The sequence below is a fragment of the Oculina patagonica genome, chromosome 1 (assembly GCF_052425735.1).
Source record: "Oculina patagonica isolate OP01 chromosome 1, crgOcupat, whole genome shotgun sequence".
NCBI classification, from domain to species: domain Eukaryota; kingdom Metazoa; phylum Cnidaria; class Anthozoa; order Scleractinia; family Oculinidae; genus Oculina; species Oculina patagonica.
In genome coordinates, this window is record NC_135758.1 from 8,401,929 (window position 1) to 8,422,561 (window position 20,633).

The following is a 20,633-nucleotide window of genomic DNA, read 5'->3' on the forward strand; positions in this document are numbered from 1 at the left end:
CACGACTCTCTTGGTTACCTTCCTTTCAGTGCACTCGGATGCGATTTCCGTCATGGGAGGCTTAATAACGAGGCTTTAGACTGACTAAATAGCTGTTATTGCAGTTCTGGGAAGCTTGACATACAAACGAGGCGAAAGTCATTCTGCATTGTGTTAACCGATGTGTTGACCCTTTCGCCTCGTTCGCATATCTTCTAACAGAAAGAATTTATTATCGCAAACTCAGCTGCAATAACAGCTATTAAATATAGCGTTTGGTCCAGTGATCATGAGAAAAATAACCGTGGAGAAGTAAAAAGTAAAAAACGTTGCCTTTGTATTTGATCAGTTCTGTCCTTCGCACAATTTGGTCGCCCATCCAGTCAAAAGCTCGATATCTGTAACAAGACATAATTATGAGCTGTAGAACACTTTTGTCCACAGAGGTGGCTATTGGTCTCATTTCCTACCAAATCAAAACACAAATTAAGGAATAAGGAGTAGTGGAGCGAAATATTCCAGCGGAACAAAAAGCTCTTCCAACCCACTGCTACGCGTAGACATCTCCTTCCTGCCATCACAGGCTATTCCTACTCATGCTGCTTTGTTTTGTTTTGTTTTGTCTTTTTTTTTGTTTATGGCTGACAAGTCTTCCGAGCAGGAAAATCCTTTTGTTCGCGTTTCCTTGTCCGATTCCTGATTTTAGGGAACTTACATGAGGTAGATAATGAGAAGCAGACATCACGAAAGCAATTTCGTCTTCCGCTTTCGTTTTGGAACAACCCGGTAAGTACAGCTTGTATCTTGTATTGTACTGGAATAAGGCATTAGAAATAGTACTTAAATATTTCAGTGAAATTAATCTTGGTTCGATAAAGTTCACTAAACGGCTGACTTGTTGCGTGGCTTGAGTTTGAAGCGGAAAGTTAAAAGATTTCAATCTATTCATCGTCGCGGCCATCATTTATTAATTCTTGCTTCGAATGCAAAGACAATCAAAGCGTGAAAGATAATGTTTATAAGGGAATTCATAATGGTAATTGAACTGAGTGGAGTGCAATTTGGTCTGAAATCATACGCGTGATTTCAAAATCGAACGAGCGCGTAGCGCGAGTTTGATTTGAAATCACAAGTATGATTTCAGACCAAAATTGCACGACACGAAGTTCAATTACCACTTTATTACATCCATTTTGAAATCGCACAATTTAGATTTTAATCAGTACCAATATTTAATTTTTATTAATCCAGTAGCCGATTGGAAAGAAAGCGGAACCGGAAACACTTTTACATCCCTGACAACAGGAAGACTAACACGTCATGTGTCAAAAAGTCAGTCGAGCGTAACGAAGGAAAACAGTTTTCATTCAAGGAAAATCGCGCAGTTCTCAAGCAGAACAAAAACAGTTTTATGTACTTCAACGTTCAATCCTCGTTATATGACTCGGTGATGTAACCCCATCGTTTGTTCTGAGGTTGTGGTCGAGACTTCTCGTTGTCTTTGTAGGAGAAAATGGTGCAACCTAATCGTGTTGAGGATTTCTTGTGAGCTGAGAAACTCTCTCGATCGCACGATGCTCAGGTCTCGATCAGGTCAGTGGATGGCTTTTCTCCTTCAAATGCCGTTTAATGGCACTTTACATGATTTAAAGGGATTCCTGCTTGTAATATTCTCCGTCCTTTTTGACCTCAGGTTAGAACTGATCTTGTCAAGTTGTTTCGGTGGCATTGTTTTCGTGTGGTGAGATTTTCAAGATGGCGGAACTGGCACTAGCATCTGATAGACATTCAATCATCGTTTTGTCGTATTTTGGCGTATTTTTATTTACAGTGTTATAGTTTGTAATGCCATTTCTGTGCATGATCTGCGGACCTATGTACATGCGCACTAGGTGCCTGCTCCTCGTGTGTAGAGAATAAAATCCTTGTGTTGATCTAGGTTTGTTCTCACGATGTTTGTTCATGAATCCTGATTCCACGGACCCGAATCACAACATGGTGTCAGAAGCGGTCGACTAATAACCTCGTCAGGATTTTCAAGCGAATTCAGGCACCAGGCCGGTGCACTTCCACGCTTTAATTGAGCAGAACGCATCGCATCGCAAACCACAGCGAAAACAAACATGGCGGAACTTGCCGGTCTACCAACTCCACGCATGGATTGGTCTTCATCGGATGTGCCCCAGGCACTCAAAAAATTCAAAAACTTGTGTGAGCTATACTTCTCTGGTCCCCTAAAGGACAAAAGCGAAGAAGAGCAAGTAAGTTATCTGTTAATATGGTCAGGCGAAGAAGGCATCGAGCTGGTCTCCACGTGGTCGCTCACAGCCGATGAAAAGAAAAAGCTTAGCACGTACTGGAAAAAATTCGAAGAATACGTAGCGCCCAAAAGCAACTTCAGATTGTCGCGATACAAGCTTCGCACCTTGAAACAAGAACCGGGAGAATCTGTCGACTCCTTTCTCAAAAAGGTTCGCCTCCTAGTGAAAGAGTGCAAGTATACAAGCCCTAATGAGCATATCATCGACGCGCTAATCTTCGGATCTAACAACCCGCGTGTACAGTCGAAGCTTCTGGAACACGATGCAACCCTCACACTCGACAAGGCGATTGACACTGCAAGAACGCAGGAGTCGACAAGCAACCAGCTACAAGAATTCCGGGGCAGCCAAGACACCACAGTAAACGCTTTGAGACAAAGTGGAAATACGCGGGAACGACCAGCACAGGATCCCCCAAAATCGCAAGAGACCAGATGTGGGCACTGTGGGAACTTTCATGACATGTCTGCACAATCACTCTGTCCAGCATATGGAACAAGGTGCAAGGCTTGTGGCAAGTGGAACCACTGGAGTCAGGTGTGTCGTTCTACCCAAAAGACCAAGCCTAGCAGTAGACAAGCCAAACGTTCTGGCCAAGAACACAAACAAAGACAAGGAATAAATGCCCTGGATACCACTGAACCAGATGATGACGCACCAATGGGAGCCACACCAGGTACTTCCCAACTGTACTTTCACTCTTTGTGTATAGACAGTCTATCAAAGACCGACACCCAAGCAGTGCTACGGATCGAAGTTAAATCTGGTCAGTGTGTTACACCCCTACTATGCAAAATTGACACAGGAGCTGAAGGGAATGTTATCCCTGTAAACACGTACAAACAGCTGTATCCAGAATCAGCCTACGACTCATATGGTGCTCCTCTTGGATTAACTCCCTCTGCCACAACCATCACTGCCTTTGGTGGCCAAACTATACAGCACTATGGCACATGTTCGCTCACCCTGTCACACAATGGTTATTCCAACACCTACCCATTTCATGTGGTGAACACTACTGGACCAACTATTCTGGGCCTGCCAACATGCAGAGACATGAACCTAGTCACCTTGAACTACAGCATCACTACCCAGCAAGACCTGACTTCCACACAAAAACCTGTGGGTAACCCAGCTGCCAAAACAGAAATACTCCAGCAGTATCAAGATTGCTTCAAGGGTATCGGCTGTTTCAAGGGAGAGTTTCACATCACACTAGACCCCACTGTTCCACCTGTTGTACACCCACCACGACGTGTACCGGAGGCCCTGCGTGATCCACTCAAAAAGGAACTTGATGAGCTCGAGAAACAAGGCATAATTGCCAGGGTTGATGAGCCCACTGACTGGGTCAATTCCTTGGTATGTGTTACAAAGAGCAATGGTGCACTCAGACTCTGTCTAGACCCAAAAGACCTCAACCGAGCCATCAAACGCCCACATCATTGCACTCCAACATTAGATGAGGTTCTTCCCAAACTCAATGGTGCAAAGTATTTTTCTATCGTTGACGCCCGCAGTGGGTATTGGAACATCCAACTGGATCACCAAAGCTCACTTTACACCACCTTTAACTCACTGCATGGCAGGTACAGATTTCTGCGACTTCCATTTGGGTTGATCTGTGCCCAGGACATATTCCAGAAGAAGGTTGACGAAACATTTGGCGATTTACCCGGAGTAACTGGCATAGCTGATGACATCATTGTCTATGGGTACAAAAAAGACCATAGCGATCATGATGCTAACCTCAGAGCTGTCATGGAACGCGCACGTGAAACTGGCCTCCGTTTCAATGCAGATAAATGCAAGATAAGATGTACCGAGATACCATTCTTTGGTCACATCATCAGTGCCAGTGGCCTAAGGCCAGACCCACAAAAATGGAAGCAATTGAGAAGATGGACCCTTCTGGAAGCCTTGCCGACCTGCAATCCTTCCTTGGTATGACACAGTTCCTCAGCCGATTTGTACCTAACCTAGCCTCCATATCATCCAACCTATGGGACCTGACCAAGGAGAGCAGTGACTTCCAGTGGAGCCCTGAGCACCAGTCTGCTATAGACAAAATCAAAGATGCAATCACATCTGCTGGTTCGCTCCAGTACTTCGACAGTGCAAAACCAGTGACCATTCAAGTTGACGCATCCCTACGTGGTCTTGGAGCAACCCTTATCCAGGAAAGAGGGCCTGTCGAATACAGAAGTAAGCTCCTAACTGAAACAGAAACCCGCTACTCAAACATTGAGAGAGAAATGCTAGCTGTTGTGCATGGCCTTGAGAAGTTCCATTACTATGCATATGGACGACACGTCACTGTCGAGACAGACCACAAGCCATTAGAGGCGATTTTCAAAAAACACCTCTCAACTGCTCCACCACGCATCGCAAGAATGATGCTCCGGATTCAGAAGTACGACGTGGAGATCAAGTATGTCCCAGGAAAGGAAGTACCACTGGCGGACGCATTGTCTAGAATCAGCCTATGTCCAGGTGACACAATTGAAGGGCTTGACGTGTCAGTCCATGAACTCCACCTACATCTAAATGCCAGCCCGACAAGAATTGACCAAATAAAAGAAGAAACATCTAAAGATGAAGTGCTCCTCTCCCTCCGCACAGTCGTCACACAGGGATGGCCCAACACAAGATCAGAATGTCCATCACATCTTCATGCCTATTGGAATTACCGTGATGAACTAACTGTTGCAGATGGTGTCATCCTAAAGGGCACACGCATCCTGATCCCAACAAGCCTACAGCCTGCCGTGTTACAGCAGTTGCACTATGCACACCAAGGCGCAGAAAAGTGTAAACTTCGTGCCAAAGGATCTGTGTTTTGGGCCAACATAAACCGTGACATAGAGGAGATGGTCAAATGCTTTGGTCCTTGCCAAAGAAATCAGAACCTAAATGTGAAAGAGCCTCTTGTGCCCCATGACATTCCACCTAAACCATGGCACACTCTAGGATCTGATTTGTTTTTCTGGAACAACTCACCTTACCTGGTGGTATCAGACCACTACAGCAAGTTTCCATTGGTGAGGAAATTGGACAACATGCGATCAGACACAACTGTTGCTCATTTGAAAGCCATATTTGAAGAGCATGGAATCCCATGCAAACTTGTCACAGGAAATGACACACAATTCACGTCTGCCCACTTTCAGGAATTTAGCAGCACATATGGTTTTGATCATGTTACGACAAGTCCATACTTCCCACAAGCTAATGGCTTCATTGAAAGAACTTTTCAAACCGTAAAGAACCTCCTACAAAAATGCAAAGAATCTGGTGCAGACCCTCATCTTGCCATGCTATGCATGCGAAGCACACCGCTTGATCATAACATCCCATCTCCAGCCGAACTGTTGAACTCGAGAGCGTATCAAACTAACCTCCCAGCAGTTTCTAAGCCCAGCTTTTCCTCGTCAGCAGATGGTGACATAAATGCCAAACTTCAAACAAGACAGGACCAGCAGAAGTCACAGTATGACAAAACCTCAAAGATCCTTCCTGCCTTACACCCTGATGAACCAGTGCGTGTACGAAACCCACACAGCCACAAATGGGATCCTGGTGTAATCAAGAGCACTGTACAGAGCCCTCGTTCATATGTTGTTGCAATGGCAAATGGTAGTACCTTCAGGCGAAACCGTCGCCACATTCGCCCTACTGGAGAGGAGGTCAAAACACAAGGCAACAACAACACAGGCGTAGCAGAACCTGAACCAGTTTCGCCAGACATAGGCTGCACCACAACACCCAGGGCTCAACCAAGTGGAATCATCTCAACCAGTGAACAGATTACTTCAGTAACCCCCAGCACACCTTGCCTAACACCACCAGCAGAGCATGTGTCCAGAGAGATTCCACTCCGTCGCTCCTCCAGAATAGTAAAACCACCTGACAAGTTGGACCTATGAACTGAACTGTGTTGTGCACATTTTAGACTTGTTTAGTTTCTGTTTGCTGTTGATTGAAGACACTGTTCGGACAATGAACACTTGACAATATGATAACATTTTCAGTTTATTTTTATTTATTTGTTTACCTTAGTACCCTGTCTAGTACTATTCTTTTTGCCTTCCTTCTCAGAAGGAGGAGGATGTTATAGTTTGTAATGCCATTTCTGTGCATTATCTGCGGACCTATGTACATGCGCACTAGGTGCCTGCTCCTCGTGTGTAGAGAATCAAATCCTTGTGTTGATCTAGGTTTGTTCTCACGATGTTTGTTCATGAATCCTGATTCCACGGACCCGAATCACAACATACAGCGACCGACTTGAGCTCTTGTATTGCATCGCTTGAAACTAAAGAAAACCTGAATGGAAACATCTACTTCTTGTGTTGGCTCTGTATTTGTTGTTGTGTGGTTTTCATTTGTTTATATTTTGATGGACTCGGGATCACACGGATCTTGCAAAAAAGGTGAAGGAAAATATTTGTCAAAAATGACACTAAAAGTTGGAAACTTCCTCAAATGTAGGTCTGAGGTTTGAAGGAGCTCATTATCATCATTCAGAAACTGAAAGTAATTATATCCATCCATTTTTTAAAGTAAGATTTTGGAAACAAAATTTAAAAATTCACTTCGCAATAGACAATGGCTTTCTTTCTCCTACAATTTTCCTGCAATTTGTTTGTTTATTTTTAGCAGGCCTTCAAATCTGATTGGTTGTTTTGTTTTACTGTTCCTTTCTCATTGGCTGGAAAAAAGATGCGATTAGGAGCAAAAAATAGTGCGATTCGTGAATAAATCGCACTCCTGAGAGCCAATCAGATTGCAAGGATCACCAGTGATTTCAAAATAAATGTAATAAAATGCGAAATGATTTTGATAAGTTCATCCCGGCAATACATTTGTATGTAAACTGCCCAACATATCGCGTTATATCGCTTTTAGGTTGGAATATTTCAGGACTGTTATTTTAACATTCGAAATACTATTAAAACAACAGAAACAAAGATTGCATTATTTCGTTCCATGTTTGCACTAATTCTGAAATAGTGGTTGCAACTATCACAGACATGTCAATGCGACCGACTGGCATCATTCTAAAACTCTGAAAGTACATAGCTGAGAACATAGTTAAGTACGAGTTGGTACAGCTTGGCAACTGGTTGAAATTAAATAGTTGAATTTTATGCGCACTGTTGATCCTGTAGCGGCCAAGTAGAAGGAATGAATAGTTGTATCTAAACCGAGGAGTTTGTGTAATCTGCTCTCATCATCTGTTCAGGAGAACAAGAAACTTAAAATTGGATCAGTGTACTGTGAAATATTTTTAGTTGGGTTTCTAAGTTGTGGGCTTATTTTGTTATTACCACTATGGACACTATGGATCAATTATGAAGTCAAACGTCCAGCTGTGATTACAGACAAAAAGCTTTCTGCCTGCTTCTGAAGTTTTGAAATGTTCTTCTATATAATTGAACGGAGTTTGCCGTGTGTCATTTTGTTACAGCACTGAGCAGCGTCCAATGAAACAGTTTGAGAATATTAACCGGGTAGGCAATAAAGCTCGCATGGCATTTGCATACAGGCGAACTAAAACAGCGATGTTACACTTGACTGCTGTAGCTGAACATTAGTATATTACATATATGCTAATCAGAGGCGAATCTAAAAAAAAATTCGGCGAGAGAGCAACTTCATCCCATACCCACAACACAACCCTGACTGCACATGCAGTACCGCTCGAAAGGCGCTTGGTTACAGTTCTTTTCTAAAACAAATCCAAGGTGTAGTGTCGAGCGTGCATGGATTCTCAAGAGAGTGTAAGCTATTGGTTTCCTTAGATGTAAGGCTCTATAATGTATTCAACGTTTAGTGTGAAATGGCTCTGTACCGGACAAGCAGATTAAATTTATTTACCGTTTGTTTCTATATATTGAGCTTTTTGTAGTCTACATTGGCAGAAGGAATGAATATAAAACAAAGGAAAATGCCAAACTACACCAAGGATAAAATTGAACCACAACATATACAAAACAGCCTCAAATTTAGCGGCACATCACTAATTAGTATTGCTAGTACTGACAAACTCAATGCACCAGCCTGTGGACAAGCTTCTTGGTAGGAGATAGGGCGAAAAGGGAACCGCCCCTTATATCTTCCTTCACTCTGTTTCTTTCCTTGCTTGTCTGCCTTTACCTCAAAGTGCATGTTCCCGACCTGAAGGGCCTGTTCATGGGTTACCATTGCGCTTACCAGTTCACGGGTTACCATGGCGCCTGATTGTGTCTGAACTTCTCAAGCATGCACTAAAGGCTTGGTTAAAGTCTATGTAATATCCCTAGCACAGAATTAAAACATTCTTGTTATCTCTCAATTCACTTCAACAGTTTCGGCACGTCAGTTAGTAGATACTTGACTAGGTCAGTTACAAAGGCACGAATGGCCCTCACCTATCATTTATCCGGCACCTAACAAAACAAAGTTTGTAAAAAAGGGGAATGTTGCACTACTTTAAGGTCTATCCGATTCACTTCCAGTAGGAGTTATTTAGTTATTTGTAAAGTCATGTGACCTGTTTTACTTCTTCTTCATATGGCTATTTAAATCGGTAGACATCCCTCAAATGCTAACTGAATATACGGCTATTCTGAGAAATCGGCTTTATGCTTACCTAGTTTTAGTGTATAAGATATTACTCGATAACGATGGAATCACGTACACGCCACTTGGGTGAATTAACTAAGTATTTTTCAAGCTGCTGATATATTAAACTAAGTGCTAAGTTGCAAAGAAAAGTTTAAACGAGTGCCCACTCAAGCTCTTATGGGAAACAAAAGTTTACAATGACTGTGTTAAAAAGGTAAAGTTTCTGGCATTGTGTATAGCCACATGACTGGAACAAGAAAACTCGTAACCAACCAACCTTGTTTCAAAACAACGTGCGAGAGGTTTAAGCGTACAAAGAGGCAAAAGGAGACTGCCTTATAACAATAGGTGCATTCGATTGCATTCCACTGCATTGTTACAGTCCCCATAAACTAAACAGGGACAGTCCAAAGAATCGGTTATTATTTACACAATAGGCAGTGGAGGGGGACTGGATCTCCAAAACTGACAAACCCCTGGAAATCAATATGATTTAAAACGTGAATGTATTAAAACGTGAATGTATCTAAGCTTATGCTTAATCCTATTTCTTACGATTTACGTTAGGTTAAAGGTAAACGGTTATGGAGAACGAAGCAGAGATTCTTCAGGCTCTTTTTATTGGCCTTGCAGTTGCGTCAGTGTTGCTTCACACTTATCGATACAGTAAGGCAATCGAGCTGTTCAGTGAATGTTTGGTTCTTCTAAAAAAGCATTCTTCACAGTTGAAGGAGGACAAACGGAACACACTTTACGCGCTGGTATATCACAGGCTGTTTGATCTTTACTGCCTTGTCGGTAACTATGAGAATGCTATCCACAGCGGCGAGCAAGCTGCACCTTTATATCACGAAATTGGTGAAATTGGAAGAGCAGCTGCATTGCTCGCGAAAATTGGCAATTTGTATCAGTTTACTGGCGAACAGGTTAAAGCCAAAGAAAGCTACGAGCACGAATTGACATTTTACTTGACGTTAAATATTTCTGACATGCCCGTTTTTGAGAGAAAAGAGTATTTAAACAAAATGCTAGTACTGAGAACCAAAATTGGTGACAAGGAAGGTGAAGGACGGATTTTTAACCAACTGGGTGAGTTGTCCTTGACGCTTTTCGAATACGCTAAAGCGGAGGAACATTTTCCAAAGGAACTTGAAATTTCGAAAGAAACTGGCAACAGAAAAGAGGAAGGAAAAGCCCTCGGTTGCCTCGGCAAACTGTATAACAAAACTGAAGAATACCAACAGGCAAAACAACATTGTGAACAGGCAATGGCAATCTGGGAGGAGGTTGATGAGATAATAGAGGTAGGAAATACCTGTAGCGAGCTTGGAACAGTATGCAACAGTCTTGGTGAATTTCAGAAAGCAAAAAACATTGCAAAAGAAGGCTCTGGACATAAGCGTGAAAAGCGGGGACACAAACTTAGAAATCGTAGATTACCGAAACCTTGCAGAAGTTCACACGTCACTGGGGGAATATGATGAAGCCAAAGAATGTTACAAAAAGGCACTCGCCATTAGTAAGGAAGTTGATGATCGAAAAGGAGAAGCCTTGACATACAGTGGTCTAGTGAGTTTTTATCGTCATCTGAACGACGTCAAAAAGGCTGTAAACTTCTCCAAGAAGGCACGTGAAATTTTCAACGAAATTGGTGAACTATCTTATGAAGGAGCTGAAAAAAGCGACCTTGGAGACCTGTACTGTTTTCTTGGAAAATATAAAAAAGCAATAAAATGTTATGATAGAGCGCTTGCCATTCGGAATCGAATTGGTGATAGAAGAGGGGAAGGTGAAACATATTGTAACCTTGGTACTGTTTATCAATCTCTCGGAGACTATGGTAAGGCGAAGGAATGTCACGAGCAAGCACTTGCTATCTCCAAAGATACAAATCACTTAAGAGGGCAGGGAGTAGATAACGGAAATCTCGGAACTGTCTGCACGCATCTTGGTGATTATAACGCGGCATACAAGTACCACAAGAAGGCACTGGAGATAAGGCTGCGAACTGGGCACAGAAAAGAATTGCCTGTGTCATACTATCACCTGGGAAATGTTTGTCAGCATCTTGGGGAATATGTAAAGGCCAATAAACTTTACAAAAAAGCCCTTGCAACCGCTAAGGAAATTGATGATAGAAAGATTGAAGGAAATATTTTATCCAATTTGGCATCTATAGAGGAAACCATTAGCGAGCATAAAACTGCGGCAGATTATCTCAAAGAAGCATTGCAAATCAGCAAAGAGATCGGAGACATCAAGATAGAAGTGTCAGTGAATGGTAGCCTTGGAACAGTTCACCAATCTCTTGGTGATCTGACTACGGCCAAGAAGTATTTCCAGAAGTCACGAGCAATTGCAAAACGAATTGGATGCAAAACTGAAGAAGGCATCGCTCTCGGTAACCTCGGAAGGTTGCATACTTCATTAGATGAATACGCTATGGCGAGAAAATGTTGCGAACAAGCATTGGAAATCTCAAAACAAACCGTTCATAAAAGGGTTGAAATCGCAATAAACCAAAACCTAGGAGCGTTGCACATACATCTCAATGAATTGCAGGAAGCATTAAAATGTTTCCAAAGAGCACTTCTGATCTGCGAACAGATTGGAGACGTCCATTGGAAAAACATGGTCAACTGCAACATAGCAGGGGTGTATATTATGCGACAGGATATTCCCAAAGCTCTATCGTATCTCTCAGAGAGCATTAAGAACCTTGAAGAAGCGCGAGTATCAGTTGGGGAGAGCGAATATTACAAAATAGGGTTCGCTGACAAGAATGCTGGTCCTTATCAATTAATGATTTCTGTCTTGTTAAAACTAAGATGTGTAAACAATGCTTTGTCAATCTCAGAACTTGCACGTGCCAGATCCCAATCGTTTATTTGACTTCACGAATGTCATCAAAAGCAGATCATCATATTTAGTATTAGTGTAGCTTTTAGTTTTTAGCAGTGTCCCCTAATTAGTATGGTTTTATTTTCCAGGCTATAAGGCTTTGACACTTAAATAAAGTTTCTTATCTTATCTTATCTTATCATGCACATGTTTATCATTTTGTTTTGTGCACGAATTTCTTCTCTGTTGGGTTGTAAGGACTGGCAGGATAGAAGTTGTTACAAACAAGGGTCTCCCGGCAGACATCCAACCTCAAGGCGCATCCATTCAAGACTGGCTAGAGAATTTAGCGAATCAATCCTACAGAAAGTTTTTGCTTTTGCAAGAAGAACACTGTGAAGATCGCTCGTTGTTGTTATGGGATGAAAATAGCGATTCAACATTCCCATCAAAAGTTGAAGAAGGTGTCAGCACTTCTCAGGTCACAGAGCAGAAAGAGGAAGGAGACAAGAAACCGCCAGCCCTAAAAGATTTGTATAACATCATCGTAGCCCCTGTGCTTAAATTTCTGGAAGGATCTGAGATTATCGTCGTTCCGGATCGTTCTTTGTATAAAATTCCTTTCGCAGCACTGATGGACGAGAATGGAGAATATCTCTCTGAAAAGTTCATGATTCGTTTCATTCCTTCTTTGACGTCTCTCAAGCTGATCCAAGAGAGTCCAGCAAACTATCACAGTCAAACGGGTGTCTTGATTGTGGGAGATCCTGAAGTAGGCCTCCCAGAGTTATGCTCCCCACTTCCCTGTGCCAGAGAGGAAGCAGAGATGATCGGACGGTTGCTGCATGCTCGCCCTTTTACCGGAAGACAAGCCACCAAGCAAGCTGTGCTTCAGAAGATACGCTCAGTGAGTCTTATTCACATCGCTGCACATGGCAATGCCGACAGAGGAGATATCGCCTTAGCCCCTGCCCAGCATATAAAAGGCGAACCGAAGAAGGAAGACTTTGTACTAACTATGCATGATATCTCAAGAAAGCAGTTGCGAGCCAAGCTGATGGTGCTCAGCTGTTGTCACAGTGGACGTGGGCAAATCAAAGCTGAAGGAGTTGTTGGAATTGCTCGAGCGTTCTTAGGATCTGGTGCATTTAGGATCTGGTGCACGCTCCGTGTTGGTGTCTCTGTGGGCTGTGGACGACAGTGCAACGATGCAGTTCATGAAGCAATTCTATGGACACTTGGTCCGTGGGAAAAGTGCCGGTGAGTCTCTTCATGAGACCATGAAATGGATGAGAGGAAATCCACAATACCGTGAAGTGAGAAAGTGGGCACCGTTCATGCTGTTTGGGGATGACGTGTCATTTAACTTCAAAAAGTGAATGTAAGTTATGTGTTTTCATATTTTTGTGCCTTTCACTGATGTATATAAGTATTGAATGTAGGAAATATATGTAGTGTGTATACTGATTCAGTGCTAATTGGAAACGAAGTGTCATCTTAATTAAAAAAAATAAGTTTACTTTGACATTTAAATTGTTTGCAGTGTAGACCGATGATACTGGGACTGCCATGCAACGAAGGCTATCCAAAAAAATTATGTAAAATTGACGATTGAAAACCTCTTATGTTGACACTGGATTGATTTCCGAAACAAGTCATCGGTCTAAAAATCTGCAAACTTCACAACTAATACATTTCTGTCCATTTTAATCTATTTTACACTCTCACACACTATTAATCAAGCTGCAAAAAACTTTATTGGAATGGGTAGTTTGGTTTGAGTAGTCGCACTGTAGAGGTAGGATATAACCTCGGTGAATATGCTGTCCATACGCGGTACGTTCGGTTTGTTGACCAAAGAATCGGAGTACGTCAGATGGATACAATTTGTTTGCTTGAAACTGAGAATGACAACGATGTATTGGTGATCCCCTTAAGATACATCAATAAACTGTAAGGGGAGGGCCTGTATGTAAGTTACGTATTTTTTTTTCAACAGGAATCAAGTACCAGAGGGAAATAAAAGAAATCTGACAAGACAGATTGTGATTCATCGTGTTGTGAAAGGACTACAAAAAGGAACAAAAGTTAAGAGTATCACTGTACATGTGCAAATCACTTTTAATCTTATTTTGAATTTGACAAAATATATATGAAGACTTCGTTGTCGTTTCCTAATTTCTTGGGTCGTCGACGCTTTGAGGTGAAAAAAGTAGTAGGCTTAAGCTTCTCTAGTCATTTGATCAACAAATCTATAGAAAACAGAGGAAACGTAATCATTTGTCGCGCTCGAGAAAAGTTTTTTTTAGTTAATTGTCTGAAGTACAAATTTGTCTGTCAACTGTGTTCATGTGAAACAGAATCATTTAAATTTACATTGACGATGAGTGGCATTTTAACTCGAAAAATTCTAAATGAGGATCTTAACAGAAGGCATTTTTCACATTTTCACATGACGTTGCCCCAGTCCCTGCAAAATTATAGTGTTGAAGCCAAAGTAACGTTTTTTGAGGCGCAAAGCGAACTGGTTTTGTATATATTTCAGTCACTGTTCTACTTTCGTTATTGTGTATTGTCGTAAGGAAACAAAACTATATATTACCTATCATTTCCCTATGCATTTTTAATGAAGAATGTGTAAAACAACTGCATTATTGTACATTAGCACTATGCAGTTGTGCTATACTGGAATTTCCTTGCCAGTTTAGACGGAAGCCGTTTGTTATATTTTCTTTGTATTTTACAGCAATTGACGTCGTTTGCAATGTACCGGTTACTGAAAATATTTGTTATCTATAAAGGATTGTTTAGTTGAAGTCCAAAAAAATTGGTAGAATCGAAGGGCTGGTTTCCCCCAGCGACGTAATCGGAAGCGGAGTCGGAGTCTGAAACGTAAAAAGCCTTACGTTTTCGTTGAAATCATAGCACGGAGTCGCAATCGCAACACCTGATTTCCTCTATAGCGCGCGACTGCAGGGAATCACGGTAGTTGTATTCATCAAACCATGCGCGAGACTCAGCAACATGGATCGTTGTTGAGTCTCGCGCATGGTTTGATGCAACGATGCACATTGCTGAGTCTCGCGCGTAGTTTGATGAATACAACTACCGTGATTCCCTGCATTCGCGCGCTATAGAGGGAATCAGGTATTGAAAGCGCGACGGAATCGGAATCGGCAAGATCAGAAGGTTTCCTTTTTCTTCCGAATTTGCTTCTGCTTCTGTCGTTTTGATTTCCACTAGATCGTAAGGTTCTTACGCTTCCGATTCCGCTTACTTCGGTAGCGGGAACCAGCTCGAAAATGTAACAGTCCCTGTTACTAAGAAATTTCAATAATAAGGCACGGAGACGCATGCAGATAAAATGAGTAAGTGCTTTGATAGAAAGATGCATACACTGTTTTTGTGCATGTGTTGAACATTACAGTTGTTTTTAGTTTCAATGCCTCACTACTTTCTTAAGTCCTCTTAAAAAATATGCGAATATGGCATTAATAAACGCTTTAGATGACAAATCAGGGATTTAGAATGTTTCGTTATTCTCATATGATCGCCCCGATCATTTCTATCGCAACGATCGTTTGCAAATACTAAGAAGATCGTGGACGAACGATGCGATTGGAAACGATCGGGGGTTCTTATATGATCGTCCCGATCGCCTGGTATGAGCAAAGACCTACGAAAAAAATCGTTTTAGCCCTAGAACTAACACAATGGCAGCCTTCAATGAAAGAGCAAAACTCGTGGTCTCCTATTTTTCCAGTTATTATAGTTTTACGGCGAAAAAAGGGAAAGAGAAGCTGAAAGGATAGAACACGGGCGATCCAAGCGATCGTGATCGCCCCAATCGCCGCAGACGATCGCCTGTGTAATGTTCTCATAATTTATAATCACCTCGATCGTAAGAAAACTTTTTGAAGTGACAGAGGCGATAGAAACGATCGGGCGATTATATTAGAACCAGCCTTTAGCGAAATCGACAAATCAACGAAGCAAGTAACACCACGTTTGAAGATGAATTCTCCCCCGCGACTCTATTTGTTGCCCTCCTTTCATTGCACTCAACTGCGTACAGTTGTAAATAGTGTAGCCCTCTACTAAAGAAGTTTTATCTTTTTAGCCTGGACACCGTGTAAGCGAAGTATCATTACGACCGTGCCTAGAAATGTCTTTTAGATTACTGATTCAACCGCCGATTCCTGTAGATGAAGACCCTCTGAACAACGTATTTAAATACCATGCAATAAATCGAAGTAGGACCGAAGGCTAACTTTGGGATGCAAATAAGTAAATAAGACGGTGTTACACACGCACGCGTAGCAATGCAAGCACAGAGAAATGGTTGAACTGAACCAGAAGACTAAACGAAACACGATCGTGAGGGATTGGGTAAAAACAAACCCCTGGGTTTCCTTCCTCCTCAGAATTCAGTTCCTTGATCTTCTTGCTCTCGTCATCTTCCGGCTATAAGGGACTTTATTATTCTACTATTGCTCCATTTTACCATATTAGGGCAAAAGAACTTGCAAAATATGCCACGTTATTACACAGTAGAACAGGGAAAAATACGGGCGGACAAACTTACGGAATACTGGCCCAAACAAAGTGAAAAATTAGTGGAATAATAAATCCCTTATTCGATGGTTTAACATATAATACGAGCGGACATTTTGCTCATTGCTCGTATTTTTTCGAGCCCCTACGGGGCTCGGAAAAATACTACGCGACTCCCCTTTCTCCTCTTCTTATTTCATTTCTTATTTGCGTCTACTAGCTGAGGTAGCCTAATGACACACAATAGTTTCATTTCCATGTTTAATCTGCTGACACTAAAGGGAGCAATGTAAAGCTTGCTCCAAGCTCTAAGAGTGAGCAAAATAAACGCGCGTACGTGAAAATTTAAACATTGTCGTTCTATTTTATTTTATTTTCTGCTTTCGTGCGTTTTTGTTTTCCACCCAATCAACAGCTGGATGTTTGTAACAGGCTATATAATCTGTGGAAACCTTTTTGTCTGCAATGGAGGCTACTGACTTCATTTCCTTCCAAATCAAAACACAAAGTAAGGAATAAGGACTAGGGGAGCGAGATATTCCAGCGTCACAAAACACTCTTCCAACCCACTGCTGCGCTCAAAGAAGCATTGCAAATCAGCAAAGAGATCGGAGACATCAAGATAGAAGTGTCAGTGAATGGTAGCCTTGGAACAGTTCACCAATCTCTTGGTGATCTGACTACGGCCAAGAAGTATTTCCAGAAGTCACGAGCAATTGCAAAACGAATTGGATGCAAAACTGAAGAAGGCATCGCTCTCGGTAACCTCGGAAGGTTGCATACTTCATTAGATGAATACGCTATGGCGAGAAAATGTTGCGAACAAGCATTGGAAATCTCAAAACAAACCGTTCATAAAAGGGTTGAAATCGCAATAAACCAAAACCTAGGAGCGTTGCACATACATCTCAATGAATTGCAGGAAGCATTAAAATGTTTCCAAAGAGCACTTCTGATCTGCGAACAGATTGGAGACGTCCATTGGAAAAACATGGTCAACTGCAACATAGCAGGGGTGTATATTATGCGACAGGATATTCCCAAAGCTCTATCGTATCTCTCAGAGAGCATTAAGAACCTTGAAGAAGCGCGAGTATCAGTTGGGGAGAGCGAATATTACAAAATAGGGTTCGCTGACAAGAATGCTGGTCCTTATCAATTAATGATTTCTGTCTTGTTAAAACTAAGATGTGTAAACAATGCTTTGTCAATCTCAGAACTTGCACGTGCCAGATCCCAATCGTTTATTTGACTTCACGAATGTCATCAAAAGCAGATCATCATATTTAGTATTAGTGTAGCTTTTAGTTTTTAGCAGTGTCCCCTAATTAGTATGGTTTTATTTTCCAGGCTATAAGGCTTTGACACTTAAATAAAGTTTCTTATCTTATCTTATCTTATCATGCACATGTTTATCATTTTGTTTTGTGCACGAATTTCTTCTCTGTTGGGTTGTAAGGACTGGCAGGATAGAAGTTGTTACAAACAAGGGTCTCCCGGCAGACATCCAACCTCAAGGCGCATCCATTCAAGACTGGCTAGAGAATTTAGCGAATCAATCCTACAGAAAGTTTTTGCTTTTGCAAGAAGAACACTGTGAAGATCGCTCGTTGTTGTTATGGGATGAAAATAGCGATTCAACATTCCCATCAAAAGTTGAAGAAGGTGTCAGCACTTCTCAGGTCACAGAGCAGAAAGAGGAAGGAGACAAGAAACCGCCAGCCCTAAAAGATTTGTATAACATCATCGTAGCCCCTGTGCTTAAATTTCTGGAAGGATCTGAGATTATCGTCGTTCCGGATCGTTCTTTGTATAAAATTCCTTTCGCAGCACTGATGGACGAGAATGGAGAATATCTCTCTGAAAAGTTCATGATTCGTTTCATTCCTTCTTTGACGTCTCTCAAGCTGATCCAAGAGAGTCCAGCAAACTATCACAGTCAAACGGGTGTCTTGATTGTGGGAGATCCTGAAGTAGGCCTCCCAGAGTTATGCTCCCCACTTCCCTGTGCCAGAGAGGAAGCAGAGATGATCGGACGGTTGCTGCATGCTTGCCCTTTTACCGGAAGACAAGCCACCAAGCAAGCTGTGCTTCAGAAAATACGCTCAGTGAGTCTTATTCACATCGCTGCACATGGCAATGCCGACAGAGGAGATATCGCCTTAGCCCCTGCCCAGCATATAAAAGGCGAACCGAAGAAGGAAGACTTTGTACTAACTATGCATGATATCTCAAGAAAGCAGTTGCGAGCCAAGCTGATGGTGCTCAGCTGTTGTCACAGTGGACGTGGGCAAATCAAAGCTGAAGGAGTTGTTGGAATTGCTCGAGCGTTCTTAGGATCTGGTGCATTTAGGATCTGGTGCACGCTCCGTGTTGGTGTCTCTGTGGGCTGTGGACGACAGTGCAACGATGCAGTTCATGAAGCAATTCTATGGACACTTGGTCCGTGGGAAAAGTGCCGGTGAGTCTCTTCATGAGACCATGAAATGGATGAGAGGAAATCCACAATACCGTGAAGTGAGAAAGTGGGCACCGTTCATGCTGTTTGGGGATGACGTGTCATTTAACTTCAAAAAGTGAATGTAAGTTATGTGTTTTCATATTTTTGTGCCTTACACTGATGTATATAAGTATTGAATGTAGGAAATATATGTAGTGTGTATACTGATTCAGTGCTAATTGGAAACGAAGTGTCATCTTAATTAAAAAAAATAAGTTTACTTTGACATTTAAATTGTTTGCAGTGTAGACCGATGATACTGGGACTGCCATGCAACGAAGGCTATCCAAAAAAATTATGTAAAATTGACGATTGAAAACCTCTTATGTTGACACTGGATTGATTTCCGAAACAAGTCATCGGTCTAAAAATCTGCAAACTTCACAACTAATACATTTCTGTCCATTTTAATCTATTTTACACTCTCACACACTATTAATCAAGCTGCAAAAAACTTTATTGGAATGGGTAGTTTGGTTTGAGTAGTCGCACTGTAGAGGTAGGATATAACCTCGGTGAATATGCTGTCCATACGCGGTACGTTCGGTTTGTTGACCAAAGAATCGGAGTACGTCAGATGGATACAATTTGTTTGCTTGAAACTGAGAATGACAACGATGTATTGGTGATCCCCTTAAGATACATCAATAAACTGTAAGGGGAGGGCCTGTATGTAAGTTACGTATTTTTTTTTTCAACAGGAATCAAGTACCAGAGGGAAATAAAAGAAATCTGACAAGACAGATTGTGATTCATCGTGTTGTGAAAGGACTACAAAAAGGAACAAAAGTTAAGAGTATCACTGTACATGTGCAAATCACTTTTAATCTTATTTTGAATTTGACAAAAGATATATGAAGACTTCGTTGTCGTTTCCTAATTTCTTGGGTCGTCGACGCTTTGAGGTGAAAAAAGTAGTAGGCTTAAGCTTCTCTAGTCATTTGATCAACAAATCTATAGAAAACAGAGGAAACGTAATCATTTGTCGCGCTCGAGAAAAGTTTTTTTTAGTTAATTGTCTGAAGTACAAATTTGTCTGTCAACTGTGTTCATGTGAAACAGAATCATTTAAATTTACATTGACGATGAGTGGCATTTTAACTCGAAAAATTCTAAATGAGGATCTTAACAGAAAGCATTTTTCACATTTTCACATGACGTTGCCCCAGTCCCTGCAAAATTATAGTGTTGAAGCCAAAGTAACGTTTTTTGAGGCGCAAAGCGAACTGGTTTTGTATATATTTCAGTCACTGTTCTACTTTCGTTATTGTGTATTGTCGTAAGGAAACAAAACTATATATTACCTATCATTTCCCTATGCATTTTTAATGAAGAATGTGTAAAACAACTGCATTATTGTACATTAGCACTATGCAGTTGTGCTATACTGGAATTTCCTTGCCAGTTTAGACGGAAGCCGTTTGTTATATTTTCTTTGTATTTTACAGCAATTGACGTCGTTTGCAATGTACCGGTTACTGAAAATATTTGTTATCTATAAAGGATTGTTTAGTTGAAGTCCAAAAAAATTGGTAGAATCGAAGGGCTGGTTTCCCCCAGCGACGTAATCGGAAGCGGAGTCGGAGTCTGAAACGTAAAAAGCCTTACGTTTTCGTTGAAATCATAGCACGGAGTCGCAATCGCAACACCTGATTTCCTCTATAGCGCGCGACTGCAGGGAATCACGGTAGTTGTATTCATCAAACCATGCGCGAGACTCAGCAACATGGATCGTTGTTGAGTCTCGCGCATGGTTTGATGCAACGATGCACATTGCTGAGTCTCGCGCGTAGTTTGATGAATACAACTACCGTGATTCCCTGCATTCG

General features: G+C 41.7%; 3 protein-coding genes across 3 annotated transcripts; all 3 read left to right on the top strand.

Annotated features, from left to right (window-relative positions):
* Window positions 1–542: 542 nt before the first annotated feature.
* On the top strand, window positions 543–10,390 carry LOC144636399 (uncharacterized). The gene is made up of 2 exons (XM_078495607.1): window positions 543–765; window positions 9,477–10,390. The coding sequence occupies exon 2, from the start codon at window positions 9,494–9,496 to the stop codon at window positions 10,388–10,390; it is 897 nt and encodes a 298-aa protein (XP_078351733.1). The 5' UTR covers window positions 543–765; window positions 9,477–9,493.
* LOC144636406 (uncharacterized) lies at window positions 10,387–14,829 on the top strand. Its single transcript, XM_078495619.1, is given in 5 exon segments — window positions 10,387–10,428; window positions 10,515–11,677; window positions 11,928–12,882; window positions 12,884–13,131; window positions 13,750–14,829. Coding segments are annotated over 4 exon segments (2,406 nt in total). The 3' UTR covers window positions 13,130–13,131; window positions 13,750–14,829.
* Window positions 14,830–15,915: 1,086 nt separating this feature from the next.
* Window positions 15,916–20,585, top strand: LOC144636416 (uncharacterized). Its single transcript, XM_078495630.1, is given in 5 exon segments — window positions 15,916–16,003; window positions 16,889–17,432; window positions 17,683–18,637; window positions 18,639–18,886; window positions 19,506–20,585. Coding segments are annotated over 4 exon segments (1,833 nt in total). The 3' UTR covers window positions 18,885–18,886; window positions 19,506–20,585.
* The last annotated feature ends 48 nt before the right edge of the window (window positions 20,586–20,633 follow it).